General features: G+C 35.7%; 1 protein-coding gene across 3 annotated transcripts in view; it reads right to left on the bottom strand.

The window, feature by feature from the left end:
• The window catches only part of GRM1 (glutamate metabotropic receptor 1), a 389,633-nt gene that overhangs the window by 274,160 nt on the left and 98,670 nt on the right, over positions 1 to 16,803 (bottom strand). For all 3 annotated transcript variants that reach the window (XM_005659163.3, XM_021087033.1, XM_021087041.1), the window contains exon 3: positions 6,902 to 7,151. In XM_005659163.3, coding sequence (XP_005659220.1) covers positions 6,902 to 7,151 — 250 coding nt within the window. The remainder of the gene's footprint in view (positions 1 to 6,901; positions 7,152 to 16,803) is intronic.

Consider the following 16,803-nt stretch of genomic DNA (forward strand, 5'->3'; position numbering starts at 1 on the left):
TCCACAATAAGTTACATCATAGTTAAAATGACGAAAGACATAATAAAGAGAAAATCTTGAAAGCAGCAAGAGAAAAACAATTCATCATACATACTTGAATCCAACAGGGTTAAGAAATGATCTCTTGTGAGAAACAAGGTTGGCCAGAAGGCGGTTGAATGACATATTCAAAGTGCTGAAATAAAAAGCTATTGACCAAGAATCATACATCCGGCAAAACTACTTCTACAAATGGCTGGGGGTGAGATCCAGGAATCTACATTTTACATGCCCCTGCTGAGTCTGATGTGCAGCCAGAAAACAGACTATCATAGGAAGTATGAAAATGTATTAGATAAATTCTCTGATTTCTTTGATCAGCCTGCAACACAAACTGGTGTAAATCATAATGACCTCCTTCTTCATTCATTCAAATTGAGCCAGTGCCTTTTAGATACAGAAGACACTTTAATGCTTTCCTTCAGTGTTTCTAATGCCCTAAAGGCAAGGAGAGACCATGACAGTAGAGTCTTTCAGTTTTCAGGTGTCCATTATCTGAAAAGTAGAAATAAGTGTTGGTATAAAGAAAGAGTTAATTATTACTAACTTTGATGTAAGTCAGTCCCCAATTTTATGAAATTCCTTTGGCTGAAATCTGCACTCAGAATAACTGTTAAACCCTACACATAATGTTTATTCTCCAGAGTACTCTAAACTAAATCCCTTCTCCTTCCACAGAACACATTCTCATGGTCTTTTTCTAACAATGTAATCTTCCATAAAGCTCATATTAAACTGCCTTTAGAGCAGGAGTGTTTTAAGAAAGGGGTATTCTGTCAGCAAGTTAGTAGTCATTTTCCACCCATGGAAACCTAGAGAAAGCCAGGTTATGAATTGTTATAAGTTGTGACCATTACACGTCAGAAAATGCTCATCAGCCTTGGCAGCCTCCTGATTATAATCCATTTGGGGGGATGTCACACTTCACTGAAAATCCACATTAACTTGAAACACATAACTTTTGCAATTTTTCCTGAAGGCTGCAAATATTAGACATTTGCCCATTTTTTTTCATAATAGAAAGATGGTATCTAAAATAACTCACTTTTCATTCAATACATCAGTGTGTGAAATATAACACCATGGTGTATCATTTTACATTTCAAGGGTATAGAGGTCATTTTTCCAAATATATGTTTAGGTTCTGCAAGAAAAAGATAAAAAATACATTATAAAAATAAGTATTTCCTTTGCTTTAAAATGAAACTGTAGCCTTCTTTCCAGATAAAGCAATCGCTTCATTTCAATCATTTTTGAATATGTGCCTGATGTTGTTTGTTGGGCTTTCAACATACAGTGTTGTGTTATTGATTTCATGGATCAGCTTTTATTTAGGTGGGGGAGGAAGGATTTCTCCAAAGTAAAAGATAATGGAAAGTGGGTCTAGTGGGTGAGAAGATTACAGAGTTGGGAGAGATGACAAGTAAAACAACACACAAATAAGGAAAAAATAGGCATTTGAAATGTAAGAACCATATAAGTTGACTGGTCAGTATGTAGTAGGGAGAGGAGATGAATGGAAGGTTTTTCACTTAATTATTGTTACTGGATGTTTATTTTTTACAGTGGAGAAATAAGATATCATAATCCAATAAAAGAGGTTAGAAAAGGTATAATTAAATATGGCATACCTAAGTATATCTAATCAGAGACTCCTAAAAAGATAGAATGTAAACCTACTAGAAGAGTTTTGCAAGAAGAGGAAGCAAGGGTAGAAGCCCAGGATACTGTCAACACTAGACATAGGATGAAAGCCAGAAAGCTCTTGCTCACCTTCAGAAAAGAATGTGTCTTTACGGGACCTAATACTGACACTCAACTTTGACTTAACAGACAAGTAAGCATTTTGTGAGTAGACATATACGACAATCTCTCAGATAAGCAATTATTAGTCACAATTTTACAGAAGAATTCTACAAACAGAGGCAGATTAAAGCACATCAACCCTTACCAAAATTGGCAAAGCATACTGATCCTGGAATCTGAAAGGGAAATCAGTACCATACAATGAAACTACCTGCTCTCACTATGACAACTCCAAGCTTTCTGACATAGTTATTAAATAATTAACACATCAAAACACTGCACTTACCATGATAAGAAAATTAAAAGTATATAAAACCTAATTCCTATCATTGAGGAGGTTACAATTCGATATTTATATACCTATATAGCATGAATTTTGAATCTTATTTCTACCACTTATTAATTTAGGAATTTAGGGTAATTGTTTAACTTCTCTACCTTCCAAATCAACATTTCAGGGTTGTTAAGACTGGAGATATCATATATTATTAGCCTAGTATGTACCAAACCTTCAATAAATAGATATTATTATGTGTTTACATACATATATTATGCTTATTTCCACTTTCTTCAAATCAAAGAATGGCAAATCCATCATTACTAGAAATTACTAGAAATTTAATAATTACAACTCAAGTTTTCAGAGAAATATCACCCACTTTTCTAAATAAGCTTTTAGGTAAGTATATTTCCATAGATATAGACTGGTATACAAGTAGAGAATGATATTGAGGAGTCTTGTGTTAAAATAAAAAATAATGAGCATGAAAAGAATGGCCCCTTTATCAAAATATCATATAAAACATTTAATACTAAGAGAGAAATAAAAATAATTCAAAGAAATAGAGAATAATTAGAAGCATAAAATATAATTTTTCATGGAGATACTCAGGTAATTTTCCCAAATAAGGTGACTCAAGACAATGAAATAAATCTCTAGAAGAGAGAACAAACTGAAAGCTAAGGGTAAAGCTAGTATCTCTTATAAACAGAACACTCATAGCTTGACACACAGTATAACCTAACAAATAATAGCATGGATCCTGATGTCACATTGCCTACGTTTCAATAGCAACTGTGATATTTTTGACAAGGTCTTTACATGTCCATACATTAAAATAGAAATAATATTAGTACCTATATCATCATATTGTTATGACAATTAAATGAGTTTATATACATAAAGTGCTTAAAACAATGTCTTGCATACAGTAAGTTCTAAACAAATGTTATCATTATCAACATTATTGTCATCACCATCATAATTAAAATATAATCAGAGATATGGTGATCACAGTTCTGAGAAGCATCTCAAAAGAGGCAGTTTCATAGAACCAGGAATGGTTCTTTTGCATGATTAACTTGACCATGTTTAGTTAACTTCCTTGGTTAGTTGTTCCAATGTTATTCCAATTTTCCAGAGTCAAATGTTTCATTTCATATGCATATGCTGATTCATTCCATGACTACAGATTTAAGACACTAATTCTGAGCAGCTGTATTCAATGAATTCCCCTGATTTTAACAAGGTGACTTGTGAGAAGTGTAAACTGATTAATCCAAAATCATGAATAACTTTAGAAAACATTAATCTATAAATATACTCTTTTTGAACACAGCTTAGTCATATGGTGTTAATATAGTATAAATTCTAGGACTGGAAAAATATTTCAACATGATCTGCAGCCAAGTCATTAATATTTATAGAAAAAAGTTAGATCCAGAAACAAAAAGTCACTTAAATAAGATCACATGATTACTTTGTGGCAGAGGTAGAACTCTTAGCTCATGTTTTGTTTTGTTTTTCCATTACATATATTCACTAAATATAGAATTTTTAATATCTCTGAGAACTTTCTATTTAGAAACTCTATTTATGTCATTATAGTTTATTATTCTATTATAAAGAACTCAGTCCCAGTGATAGAATGTGGGACCTTGAAAGCCATTGAAAGGACTTTATTATTAAAAAAAAAAAAAAAAAAAGGAAAGACATTTTCAGGTATGAGCATGTAAGTTTAAAAGGTATTACTTGACCTGAATTTTTAAAAGATCCCTTTGCCTAAAGAATAAATGGTAGGGAGGGGCAAGGATTAATAAGTAGGCTATTGCAATAAACCAGAGATTATGGTAGCTTGGACCAAGATGGTAACGACAAGAATGGTATTAAGTTGTCAAAGTTCTGATTATAGTACCAACAACATTTCCTTCTATGTCGGATGTGAAGTTCAAGAGAAAAGAGGAGACATGAGAGGCAAAGGAGTACAAATTTCCATTTAGAGATTTCTAATTTTTTTCTTAACTCAAATATCTCTTGCTGCAATCTACACCACGATTTACTGATCTTCACCCCAATGAAAAAAGGTCCATCATCATTTACACAATGCCCTCTTGTGAATCTGGCAGCATCCAGAATCATACTACATAATGTGAAAGAAACTGAACAATGGCTCCTGACCTCAAAGAATTTTATCATTTGGGATATGAAACCCCTTTAAATAGGAAAGAAATATATATGACAGCATTGCAAATGTAGCTATAAGTTGCAATTTGGTATTAAACTGGAACCCTCCTGGACATGCCTGCTGAAACTGGGAAACCAAGCTTATCAAATGTCTACCGGCAAGAGGGATGAGGGGAGCATTTGGGATAGAATTCATCCCACAGGAAGTGGGAGAAACAAGCGTATGAAGGAAAGGCTAGTTCTAGGTATGCCATAGTGTTACCACTTCTCTTTATTGCCATCTCAGCTCCCTCTGGACTCATATCTCTCCCAGGGAAGGGAGAGAGCTGTGAACAAAAAATGAAAAAAGGCTGTTTTCCCCCAAATCTTCTAAGATATGATAGTAAAAGCCAATACCGTTTTGACAGACTCTCATGGAAAACAGCCCAGAAAATCTGAGAAGCGCTGAGTGTGGCATAGCTTGACATCTTCAGGATCCATGCTTTATTGGCCACTGGTACAGAGATGAGTGTGCTCAGAAGCATAGGTGCCCACTGTGATGACAGTATCCCTGGGATATGTCAGAAGAACCCAGGGAGGAAGAGAAAGAGAAGAGTAAAATAAGAAGATATCACATTCAGCTGACCTCTTTATAAGCAAATACACGTGAGGCCCAGAAATTGCTTGTATGGACTCAGCTGCATTACTAGCAGGTAAGTAACAGCCAGTGAGTAATTTTACATTATGACTCTTGAGCAGCTTTTAAATAATGATAATGGAATAAATTCTTTACGCTGTAATTACTCACTACATTTTGTAAAAATATATTTCATAATTAGGCTTTATACCCCAAAGCTCACATATTTGCTACATCTTCTCAAGATCTCCAGAATCCACGTAGCTAGCCACTCTTTAGGGATAGTAAATGGAATAAATCCTGCAAAAGACTATTGTTCTTTTGAAAATGGTAAACACAAGAATTTTTTAAAACAAGCACCCTTCATAAAATCAGTCATTTTATAAAATCAATTAAAAGATGAATAGCCATATGCCATCTGTCCTGGTACATATATTAAGAGCCTATTCCATATAACACTTCAACAATGCTTCTTACATGCTGCTTACATCTTTTTTCACTCATCAAAGAAATAACATTCCATTTTATTTTTTGTCTTTCTAGGGCCGCACCTGCAGCATATGGAAGCTCCCAGACATGGGGTCGAATCAGAGCTGTAGCCACTGGCCTACACCACAGCCATGGCAATGCAGGATCTGAGCCGAATCTTCGACCTAAACCACAGCTCATGGCAATGCCAGATCCTCTACCCACTGAGTGAGGCCAGGGATCAAAATTGTGTGTCCTTATGGATGTTAGTCAGATTTGTTTCCACTGAGCTGCAATGGGAACTCCTAACATTCATTTTTAAATACCCTTTCTTTAGAGACACTTTCTTAAATGGCTTCATACAACTGTATCATGTCTTAGAAACCAAAAAGACACTTTGTGGCAGTATGCCAATTTTACCCAAATTCAATCATTTTCTTCATCTTGAATTATACTTTGACCTTGACTTCATACATCCTCATGCCTGGAGATCATTTCTTTGTTTCTTTATTCATTTTGTTGTATTTCTATCCTACCTTCTACTCAGTCTTTGATATGTCCTGTGCCTCTAGTTCCAGATGATGGTGAGATTAGTTTTACAAGCATTGCAGTCATTATCACAAGTGCAAGGTTAGAAGAGAAAGGTCAAGTGAGGATGCACATCACTACTGCCCAGTGCCCTGAAGAAGAGGGTCAGCAGTTAAGAAGGTGAAAAAAGATTGTACTCTAGGCAGAAGAAAAGATGGAAAAAAAGAGAACTGGAAGACGAGTGTAACAGAGTCAGAGATCAGTGGACACTTTCCTTCGAGTAAACGCCGCAGTTTCCTGGAAAAACTTAACAATTTCTTTATGTAGTATTAGAAGATGGCAAATTAAACAAGTACCTGTTAAGTTAAAACCCTATGAAAAATACAATGATAATGAAAATCTATTTCCACACAGGTACATATGGTCTAGAAAGAACACAGATTTAGGAACTGACCATCTGCAATTCCAGAAATTATATGCTGAAAGCATCATTATTAGCATGAGTGTAAGAGATTATATTATCAAATACCAAAGTTCAGCTGCATGTCTTCATTTGCATTCAGTTAGCCCTTTAAATTTCAGATCTTAATATATATTTCCAGCTTCATTACTACCCTCCATCCACCAACACCTCTTTAAGATATGTATGCACAGGAATATAAAGACAAAAGCATTTGTGTGGTTTGGGGAGGAGAAGAGGTGGAAGGGAGGAAGCAAATGAAAGAAATAATTCCCCAGGACAAAACATTCTAGCAACAATTCCCCAGCTTCTTCTGAAATAGTTTCATCATCTTGTCATTAACTGATCTACTCTTGTCTATCATGAAAATGGCAATAGCCTCACACTCAGTGACATCTAGAACTAGTGCACATCTCACCAGCTGTGGAAACAGAAAGTCCAGTTTTGTAAGAACAAGAGTGTGTGTGTGTGTGTGTGTGTGTAGAGAGAGAGAGAGAGAAATAGAGGAAGAGAGATTTACCTTCCAATGAGTGAGAACTCGCCCACGACTCCAAGGCGCCGCATGGCGCTCAGGAGGCCTCGGACGGTCATGCCTTCGCAGAAGCAAACCACCACTCTGGCCTTGGGAAGCCGCTCTCGGAGCTTGCGCAGGAGTCGGTCAAAGCTCTTCTCCCCAGCATTGCTGTAGATTTTGTCTGAATGGGCGATGCAGAGGCCTTCCTGGGCAGCCAGCTCTTTGAAAGCATCCATGCCGCTCTCCCCATAATTCCCTGTCCAGAAACAATCAGCAGATGTTCAAGACAACATGGCAGCAACAGCCCTCACAAGGTAGAATAAGGGCTCAGGTAGTCCCAGGGAATGGAGAAGACAGACTTGCCAAATAATTTGTAAATATAACTGGTATTGAAGGAAGGTCTGGATGCATTAAATGTAATCGAATGTAATCAAACTATCAACTCTGTGAAAATAATGGGAAATGATATAACTAGGATGTCCACAGTGAAATAGGCTTCAAGAAATGAAGGACAGCTGCCCTATTTTACAACGCCGAGATTTTAGCAATGTGGGAGAAGTCAGAATTTTGGGGTAGGAAGTCAACCAGCATAATGAGACATGTTCATTTGAGGGCTTGCTTCACCTGGCTGCCAGGTGAAGAGCAGACACCCATGGTGATAGCAAGTCCTGCAACAATTCCATGAAGAGTGAGTAAGCAAAGCAAAGCACCTGATCAGACCAGAATACACACACACACACACACACACACACACACACAGCCACAGGGCTTATTCAAAATCTGTGAACATCTGATAAATTGATAGGATTATGGAAGATGTGGTCTCATGTTTTTATTTTTATTTTTATATTATTCTTATAATAAAATATACTTTAAAAACTAAGAATTGATAGAAATCAATGAAATAAAAAGAGTACCTTGTGCCAGTTCCCCCATTTCTCCACTTCACAAATTAATTTATCTCCCACCTTAGTGTCTTCCATACCTCCACTCCTTTCCCCAAATTGGGGGATTTTGATACACATGTAAATGATCCAATACCATGTCCTCAGAGCTTCTCAGCCCCTCCATCCAATGACATTTCCTGCAACCCATGTACTTTCATGTTCACACTTTTGACCTTGTTGTTACAAAGGCTTCTAATATCTCTGAATGTGTAAATCAAACATCCCTCTCTCTATGTCTTCTTATCTTTCAAGCTCATATATTTTACTACCTCTACTCCAGCACCTAAAACTGCATAAAAAAGCTTGAATCCATTCACCTTCTTTTTTCCATCCTCCTTCTCATTTGCCTCTTAGCCTAGCTGAGATCTCACAGCCTATTCTCATAATTACTCTCTTGCAAATTCTTTAACTCCCGTGTATTTTCCTAATAAAACCCTAATGCTAGTTAAACCAAAATATTCAGGTATTTCATGTCTACACATGAGCACCTGAACATGTCTAGGGAAAAAAATACAATCTTGATGGCTGGTTTTATTTAAAATTCACGAGCATACATACCAAAAAGAGCACTCAATAGTGCAAGGAAATTATACTCTATCTCCCTGTAAATAAATGATCCCAGTCCTAACATGATTATTTCATCCTTACTCTTCTCTCCTCCAAATCTCCAAATTAGTGACCCACCTCTGACCCTCATCTCAGCTGGGATCTTCGAAACTTCATATTTAAATAAGAACAAAGAAACAACCAGACAAGAATTAATTCAGCCGCACACCATAACATCTGTGAAGCTTTCTTTATTGGCATTCAAATTCTCTGCTGAAAATCTAAAATGTTTCTGCTTCAGGATAGAGCCAACTCCTGTTCAGGAATACTAGGTCCCATCACTTTTTGTTCATTCAAGGACTTCCATCTGCAATTGTCCCCTCTCCTTTGTAAAAATCAATTTCTCCCTTCTAATAGTGTCAATCAAAAATAAAATCCTGGACTCTTTGTCCTACTACTATGAGTTACTATTCATTCACTATTCCTGTTCACAGCAATAATAATTACCTAGGTCAATGTGTTTGCTTCATCATCTCCCATTCTCTCCTTTACCATTCACTTATCTCCTGTCAAACTCTTTTCCTGTCAAGGTCATCAATAATTTCCTTGTTGTTATATCTCATCATCTATTCTGTCTTTATCTTCGTCAGCCACACCCTGCATCCAAAAGTTGGCCACGCCCTCCTTGAAACAAGTTATCCTTCTCAGATTCTATGACACAACCTTCTCATGGTTGCATCATTCAACTGACTATTCCTCAGTGTATTTGCTAGATTTCTCTTTTTTGCTCAACATCATTCCAAAATCCAGTCATGGGAAATTTTCTCTTCTTCATCTATATACTCACTCTAAGTACCCTCATTTAGTCACATTCCTTCAAACACCATTTGAATACAATGGTTGAATCCCAAATACAGATCTTCAGACTGGACTGTCTCTTTGAGTAAAACATTACTGTATTCAATTGTCTGCCTGGCATATCCATGTATAAACATCTCATCCTTAACATACATAAATTAGGACTTTTCTTTCTCTACCTTGCAAAACTTCTTCTTTCAGACATCTCCTAGTAGTAAGCAGTGCCATTATCCACCAAGTTGCTCAATAACAAAATCTAGGAGCAGTTTCAATTTTGGTCATTCTCTCATATTTCAGATCCACTCCTATAAACTCTATCTCTAAGACATTCCTAATTCAGTCTCTCTCTTACATTTCAACCTCTGACACCCTAAACCACATGTCTTAGGTCAGATTCTCTAAAAACAGAGCTTAGATGAAGATTCTTGTTCAAGTTATGTACTGAGGAGAAAGAGACTCAAGGAAGAACAAGAAGGGATTACTAAGTAGGAATGTCATCTCAGCTAAAAGTTAGTCCAGCCTGATTTCACAAGGAAGTGCTAGAGGACAAATTGTACCAGAGTTAGTGCCACCTCTAGTCAATTCAGTTACAGTATAAAGTCCACAAGAGAGGAGGGGTGGTGTACCCTCTCAGGAAGGGGTCAGCTAGGACTAATTAAATCCTACACTCTAGCGGCTGGGAGACTGGTGGACCAGACAAGTAGAGGGAGCCTGTCCAGGCCACCAACACCATCCACTACCCAAGTAACTATCTGATCTTGCCTAGACAACTGCCCTAGTCCCCTGATTGGTCTTCTTGCATCCACTTTTGTTCCCAATGATTCATTCCATACTTGGGAAACAGAGTTATCTGTGACGTTATAAATTGGACTATATCACTTCTCTACAGAAAGTTCCAATCACTTCCCAATACACTTAGAATGAAACCAAAACTCCTTACCATTAATTATTGGGCTGTACCTGGGCTGAGCTTTCCAACTTCACCCACCTCATCTCTGTTCACCTCCCCTGTCTTATCTTCTCCAGCCCTGTGGCCTTTTTTCTCTTCCTGGAATAACCTAAAGATGTATTTCTAAAAATGTTTTTTGTCATGTTGCAACACAAATATTGCATTCTCTGAAAAGTCTTTTGTGACCAGTTAGCTTAAAGTAACCTTCAGGTAAATACTGATCATGTCCCTTGATCAGTAAATATTGATCATTTACCTGATATTTTTTTCTTATTCACTTTTATCTTCCTCCTAGAATAATATCCATGAGAACACCTTTTAATGACTTTTTCAATGATGTAATCTTAGTATTTAGAATAGTTCTTGATACTAAATGCACAGTAAAAGTACATTTGTTATAATAGCCCAAAAGAGAAAGGGACAAAAGTCAAAAATATGAAATTTATAAAATAAGCAATAAGTAAAAGTGGGTAATAAGTATATGAAAAAAATCACTGAATCTTATTATGAAGATAATATAATTAAAAATAAGATGCTATTTTTTTCATCTATCGGATTGCCAGAATTTCAAAGATTAATGATATTCAATGTTAGCAAGGTATGAATACATTCACTTTTGGTGAAAGTAGTTCAAATTTTGGTGGGCAATTTGGCAGTAGCTTTCAAAAATGTTCTTTTTTAAAAAATCTTTTTAATTGCTATTTCCCCAATACAATTTTTCTTCTACTGTACAGCATGGTGACCCAGTTATACATACATGTTTTTCTCCCATTATCATCCTCCATCATAAGTGACTAGACATAGTTCTTCTCAGTGCTTCCAAGATGAATATCACATAAATACAGCAATAATTAAGTAAAAATAGTTGTAAAACAATGACATAATCCAAAAAGAACTTAGGGCTTAAATCTTGACATCTATAAAAGTTTCACGGGCATTGGTATGAAATCTAACAAGATTTTCCTGTATTTTTGAAAAGAAAGATTTGTCTCCTGTTTTCATAAAATTATTAATTATCAAATTAATGTCTTTGCCCCTTCATTTAACTACCTTCAGTGGCTTAGTGCAGTGCAGTGAAACCCAAATGGATGATTTAACACATGACAAAATCCTCAGCTCCATGGAGTGTGGCAGCACATATGCCTCAGACAGGAGGCATTGACTGATTATAAGGGAGAAAACTGCAGCTGGCAAGTGAATGTCTCATCTGTCTGCAGAAGAGGGCACAAGGAAGGAAGTCAGATGCCGCTTAAATTCAGGCATTTAAATAAATGCAGGTTCAAGAATCTACAAGGTACATAGACCTCACCAGCCAACTCTCAGCAAAAGTCACTGAAAAGGCATCAGAAAATGGTGTTACAAGGGGAACAATTTTACTGTTAAGGTGCTCATTTCTGGACTACAATCACAGAAACCACCCAGGCCTCCATCTACCTTTCCTGGTAGTGAAGAATTTATTTAGATACTTCTCTGTGCAGCCCCAGAATAAGTTTTGAATATATAAGAAACTCATGATAAAACTCTTAAATGAACCATGTAATTGCTAACATTCAGGTCTGGTAGGAAGCTGTGTATTTTCAATTATCAAAAAGCTTATTGAACTCTCAGCTTGAAAAAGTCTTTAGGCTCTACCCTTTAAAGAGTTGCCCAGAAATAGTGGACATTAGCTTTACCTTCAATTTAATGAATATTTACTATGTGTCTGGCATGGTGCTAAATACCTAAGCATTTCATTTATTCATTACAACTCCATGCAGAAGTTATAACTCCTCTTTTCAGATGAGGACATCAAAGCTCTAAGAGGTTATATAACTTGCCCAAGATAAAACAGTGATGAATCTAGTATTTAACACCTAACTCAGAAGCTCCTATTGATACCATCATTTTATATTGCCTCCTACATGGACTTCTAATACAGCTATGAAGGCATGACACGAGGACACAAAATACAGTGACAATACTAAGCTGTATATACTACACGGGAAATGAAAAACACCATAATGCTAAACTTCAGAATAAGAAAGCAGGGATGATCAAAGAACACCTCTTGGGAAAAGTAGGAATGAAAATGTGTTCATGTATAATGTAAGCAAGGGATTGTTTTCAGGGTGAATGGGAGTGAATGAGAATCCACAAAAGGTATTTTTAGAGGCAATGAATAGAGAAGTTCCATTGGAGCAGAAGGTTCATGGTTTATAGAATGACACTCTGTATAGCAGATCTCTAATGAAGCAGCTGGCATACCACTACAAGACTGCAACATGGAAATGTGCTATATGTTGCTGTGTTGTAACAGATTTTATAACAGACTTTATCACTGTTATGATGTTGCCTAAAACCTAGAGAGTCAGAGGGAGAGGGAAGAGTGGCATCCGACAAAGCCCATAAAATATAAAATTGAGATACATTGAAAAAAATCTTAGTTTCTATCTTGGTTATATAACAAAAAGATTTTACAGAGAGCAAATCAAGATACTCTATAAAAACAAGCTTTTGAACAGAATTTACGAGAGATTAATGGGAAATAATATGAGGTTTACAAAGAAATCCCTATAGTTTGAATAATAAAGGTATTTAAACAAAATAGAAGTGGACATTGCTGTCCATACAAGGGCAAAAGTTTTAAAAAGGTACTGAAAATAAGTATAAAAATTCAAACTATGTCAAGAGAAAAAAATGGTTAAAACTCTGAATTTTCTAAGCTACACGTTAGTTTTTGAAAAAGTTAAATATTGCTGTTATCAGGCCAGGTTAATAGACATTCATTCATAAAAGATTAATTTGAGGTGATTTGGTAGGTAAGTTTCACTGAGAAAATAAGCCATGAAATAAAATTGTCTTGGATTTTATAATCACCTGTATGAACTTTCATCATGGTGAAAAGTATGCACTGAAGACTGACTAGTCCTTTTATTAACTGATGTTTTTTCTACTCTTAACATATTGAGAATATATACAAGAAACAATTTGAAATATCATTATTTAATTTTTTTTTCAGGGCCGCGCCTGCAGCATATGGAGGTTCCCAGGCTAGTAGTCTAATCAGATCTGTAGCTCCCACCCTACACCACAGCCACAGCAATGTCAAATCCGAGGTGCGTCTGCAACCTACACCACAGCACATAGCAATGCCAGCTCCTTGACCCACTGAGCGAGGCCAGGGATCAAACCCGCAACCTCATGGTTCCTAGTCAGATTTGTTTCTGCTGCGCCATGATGGGAACTCCTGAAATAATATTTTAGCCATTATGTTGAACGAAGCTTGCATCTTCCTAAATTATATTGGTCAGACAACATCATTCAACATATCTCGTCCCTGCACATACACATCAGTTATGAGAAGAAATGCTTATCCAGTGAAAATATGTAGATATTGCCATACTTTCCTTAAAGGAGTACTATCACTTTGAAAGATTCACTAGTCTTATGTCCTAGACTCCCTTATTCCCTGCATTATTTTATGCTTACATTCCTTCCTTGATATATTCTAAGATAGTTTAAGACTCCTCTGATGATGATATCTAGCCCTTGGGTCATGGATCAGTCCCTATCCAAGGTCCTGAAAATTGACTACTCTGCCTCCTGGGAAATCTTGGACGAATAAGATAATATTCTACTTTTCAAAGAATTATGATGAAGGAAAGTGACTTCAGAGCACCTTATGGAAGCCAATACAGTATTTGATAACCATCACTATCAGGAAATTCTTCTTTTTGACCCCAAACCTGCATGACAAAATATAAATTCATTTCCTCTTCATTCTCAGTGAAGACAGATTATCAGCTGGCTTGAACTCTTTATTTCCTTTTTTCTTAAGTCTTTCTGAAAGCCACAATTCTGCTTTCTCTCCTTCCAGAGAAACAACTTCTATTATTTTAACCTTTCCTGGCAACCTTTTAATTTTTTCGGTTCTCCCACTTAAAATGTAGAAAGTGTTATGATTCCCTGCTTCCACCCACATAGCTGCAGTCAGCATTACGATCTGGTCAGTCAGAGGTGCGTGAGTCAACACCTGCCTTAGGGGCTCGTAAGGGAATTTATATGCAAGGTCACTGAAGGACCTGCCTCACACAGGGTAGTCAGAGAAAACAGAAGATAATCATTTTTATCAGCAATTTTGCAACCTCACCTCTAATTATCTCAATTTTGGCAGGTAGAGTTATAGCATCCAAGTGGAAGAAGGAGATTTACCAAAGAGTGACTGCCATCTCTATGCAATAGTATTGATTAAACTTTGTCTTTTGCCTCACCATTTTTTTCAGGTATGCCTTATAGGTGTGTAAATAAGAGGATGAGCCTTAGAAACATACCAACCTGGTTTGAATCCTGGATCCTAGATTAGGATATAGATAGACTTAAAGTATGTCCTTTAAGCTTTGCTTTCCTTTTATGCAAAAATGGGAGTTATAATATGCATCTCAGACTTGACATGATTATTGAAATCTATGTGCTAATAAATGCCTAGTTTTTGGAATTTATAAAAATTCAGGAAATGGTGCCTACATTTACTCTCCATGTTCCTCTAAAGTGGTAGAATCTAAAATTGGACATAAAGCTTTATCATTGACTCAAGAGCTTTAGGTTCCTTTATTTCTGTGTTCCTATTTATAAAATCCAAGCTCATGACTGTTTCTCTAACTGCTTTGCTCTCATTCATGGTCACCTTGTTCCCAAATTGTCCCTAGATTACTTTTTCTGCTATACTTAAAACAATTTCTTCCCCATTTTATTTTTGGACTATTGGTGTTTACACAATGTATTCAAAAGTCTGGGTTTGTCTATATTGTCTCTGTAACAGAATCTTCTTTAAGTTTCTAATATATTTATTTTAGAGCTGTATTATTTGTTGTTTCTCTAACTCAAGTTCTTTATCATAGGAGAAATAAGTTAAGAGAGGGGAAAATGTAAGTGGTATAAAAATATAAAAGGACATCATCATTCTTACAGAAAAGTAGCACTTTTATATTTCAGTTTTCATATTCAGAAAACAGGCTCATAGAGGCAGCCCTATCACACCTGTCCACTCTTACTGCCTCTGTGATATTAAATGTACAATCACAACTGGGAAAATTATATCTAGTGAAAAATTCAGACAAAGTATCCCCAACACACATGCACACACATAATCCACACATAATTTCAATGATAATACCCTAGTGTTGGCAAGTGTTCAAGAAAATGAGTACTTTTATATAGCACTAATAGCAATATAAACTGTTTCCATCTTATTGGTAGAAAATTTGCAGTAGCAATGCTTTAAATTACATTCTTACTTTCTAACTCAGAAATTTGATTTTTAGAAAATAATTTCATTGTCCACCAAGTTCCAGTTGCAAGGTTCTCTATCAAAACTCATAATTAGAAAATATAAGAGACACAAAACAAAAAAAAACCTATGTTCTAATATAGCACATGATTAAATAATTTTTATGTATTTATATAAAGATTGCATGCATATATTTTCTATGAAAATGTAAAGTTATACTCAATGTAATAGGAATAACATATTGTTAAGCACAAAAAGGTTAAAAATAGTAAATAAAATATAAAGTCAAGTTTATATATGTATACACATATATTTAGAAACTATGAAGAATATGCAAGAAAATATTAAGTATTTTCTAGATTGTAGAATCATATATAATTATGCTTTTATGGTTTTATTATCTTGCTTTCTAATTCAGCTATAATAATCATGCATTATTTTGTTAATTAAAATGCTTGAAATAAAAATACTTAGGGTATAGTTTATATCTGAATATCATGCCAAGCAAAGATATTATGAGATATTCAGAAAATTTTTCCTAAAGGGAAATAAACCTCTCATATAAACAATGTAACAATTTTTTTGACCATAAGTCTTCTCCTGTGATATCCACCTACTTGGATTGAGAGAGTATGTTTAATATATAGAGATTTCTTGTTTGAAATCCTGAGATCTGGTATGAGGCCCTCCAATTTATTAAAGAAGTAGTCTCTTCTTTTTTTTTTTTTTTTTTTGTTTCTTTAAGACTCAATAAGATTTAGTCTGGGAGATGTAAATGTCATCATCTACTGAGCTTCTGGCCTAAGAAAAGATATAAAAGGCTCACACACCCTCTATATTTTCTGTAAATTCCTTATAAGATCCGGGATGCAGGCTTGGTTCTCTCTTCTCCATGATGAGGAAGCACTTTGGGTTAAGGCAAGACTGGCTTATCCATTGAATTCTCCCCCCTTTGAGCAAAGGACTAGAAGAGCAGTGGGAAGAATTTCTAAATATCACTTGTGCATTATTTCTAGTAGGGAGTAAATGTGAATAAAACCTGTTTAACCAGTTTCTGTATCTTGATGTCCTGAACAGACTACCTCATTGAAGGTAAAATAAATCAAAGTATATCTTAGTCCAGGGAGGGTAAGCAACACTAATGTACCAGATCCTAAAGCAGTGATATAATGTGAAAATTTATAGAAATCGTATTGTGTCACAATCATCTTCGTTTATCTTCCCTACAAACTTGTTGCCTCATTTGCCCATAACTTTCTCCATTTACAAAGAAAGCTGAGTCTTGAGACAGTAAAGTAACTTATCCCAAAATTGTGAGAGCTGGAATTTGAACTCAGATATG

The sequence above is a fragment of the Sus scrofa genome, chromosome 1 (genome assembly GCF_000003025.6).
Source record: "Sus scrofa isolate TJ Tabasco breed Duroc chromosome 1, Sscrofa11.1, whole genome shotgun sequence".
Lineage (NCBI taxonomy): Eukaryota > Metazoa > Chordata > Mammalia > Artiodactyla > Suidae > Sus > Sus scrofa.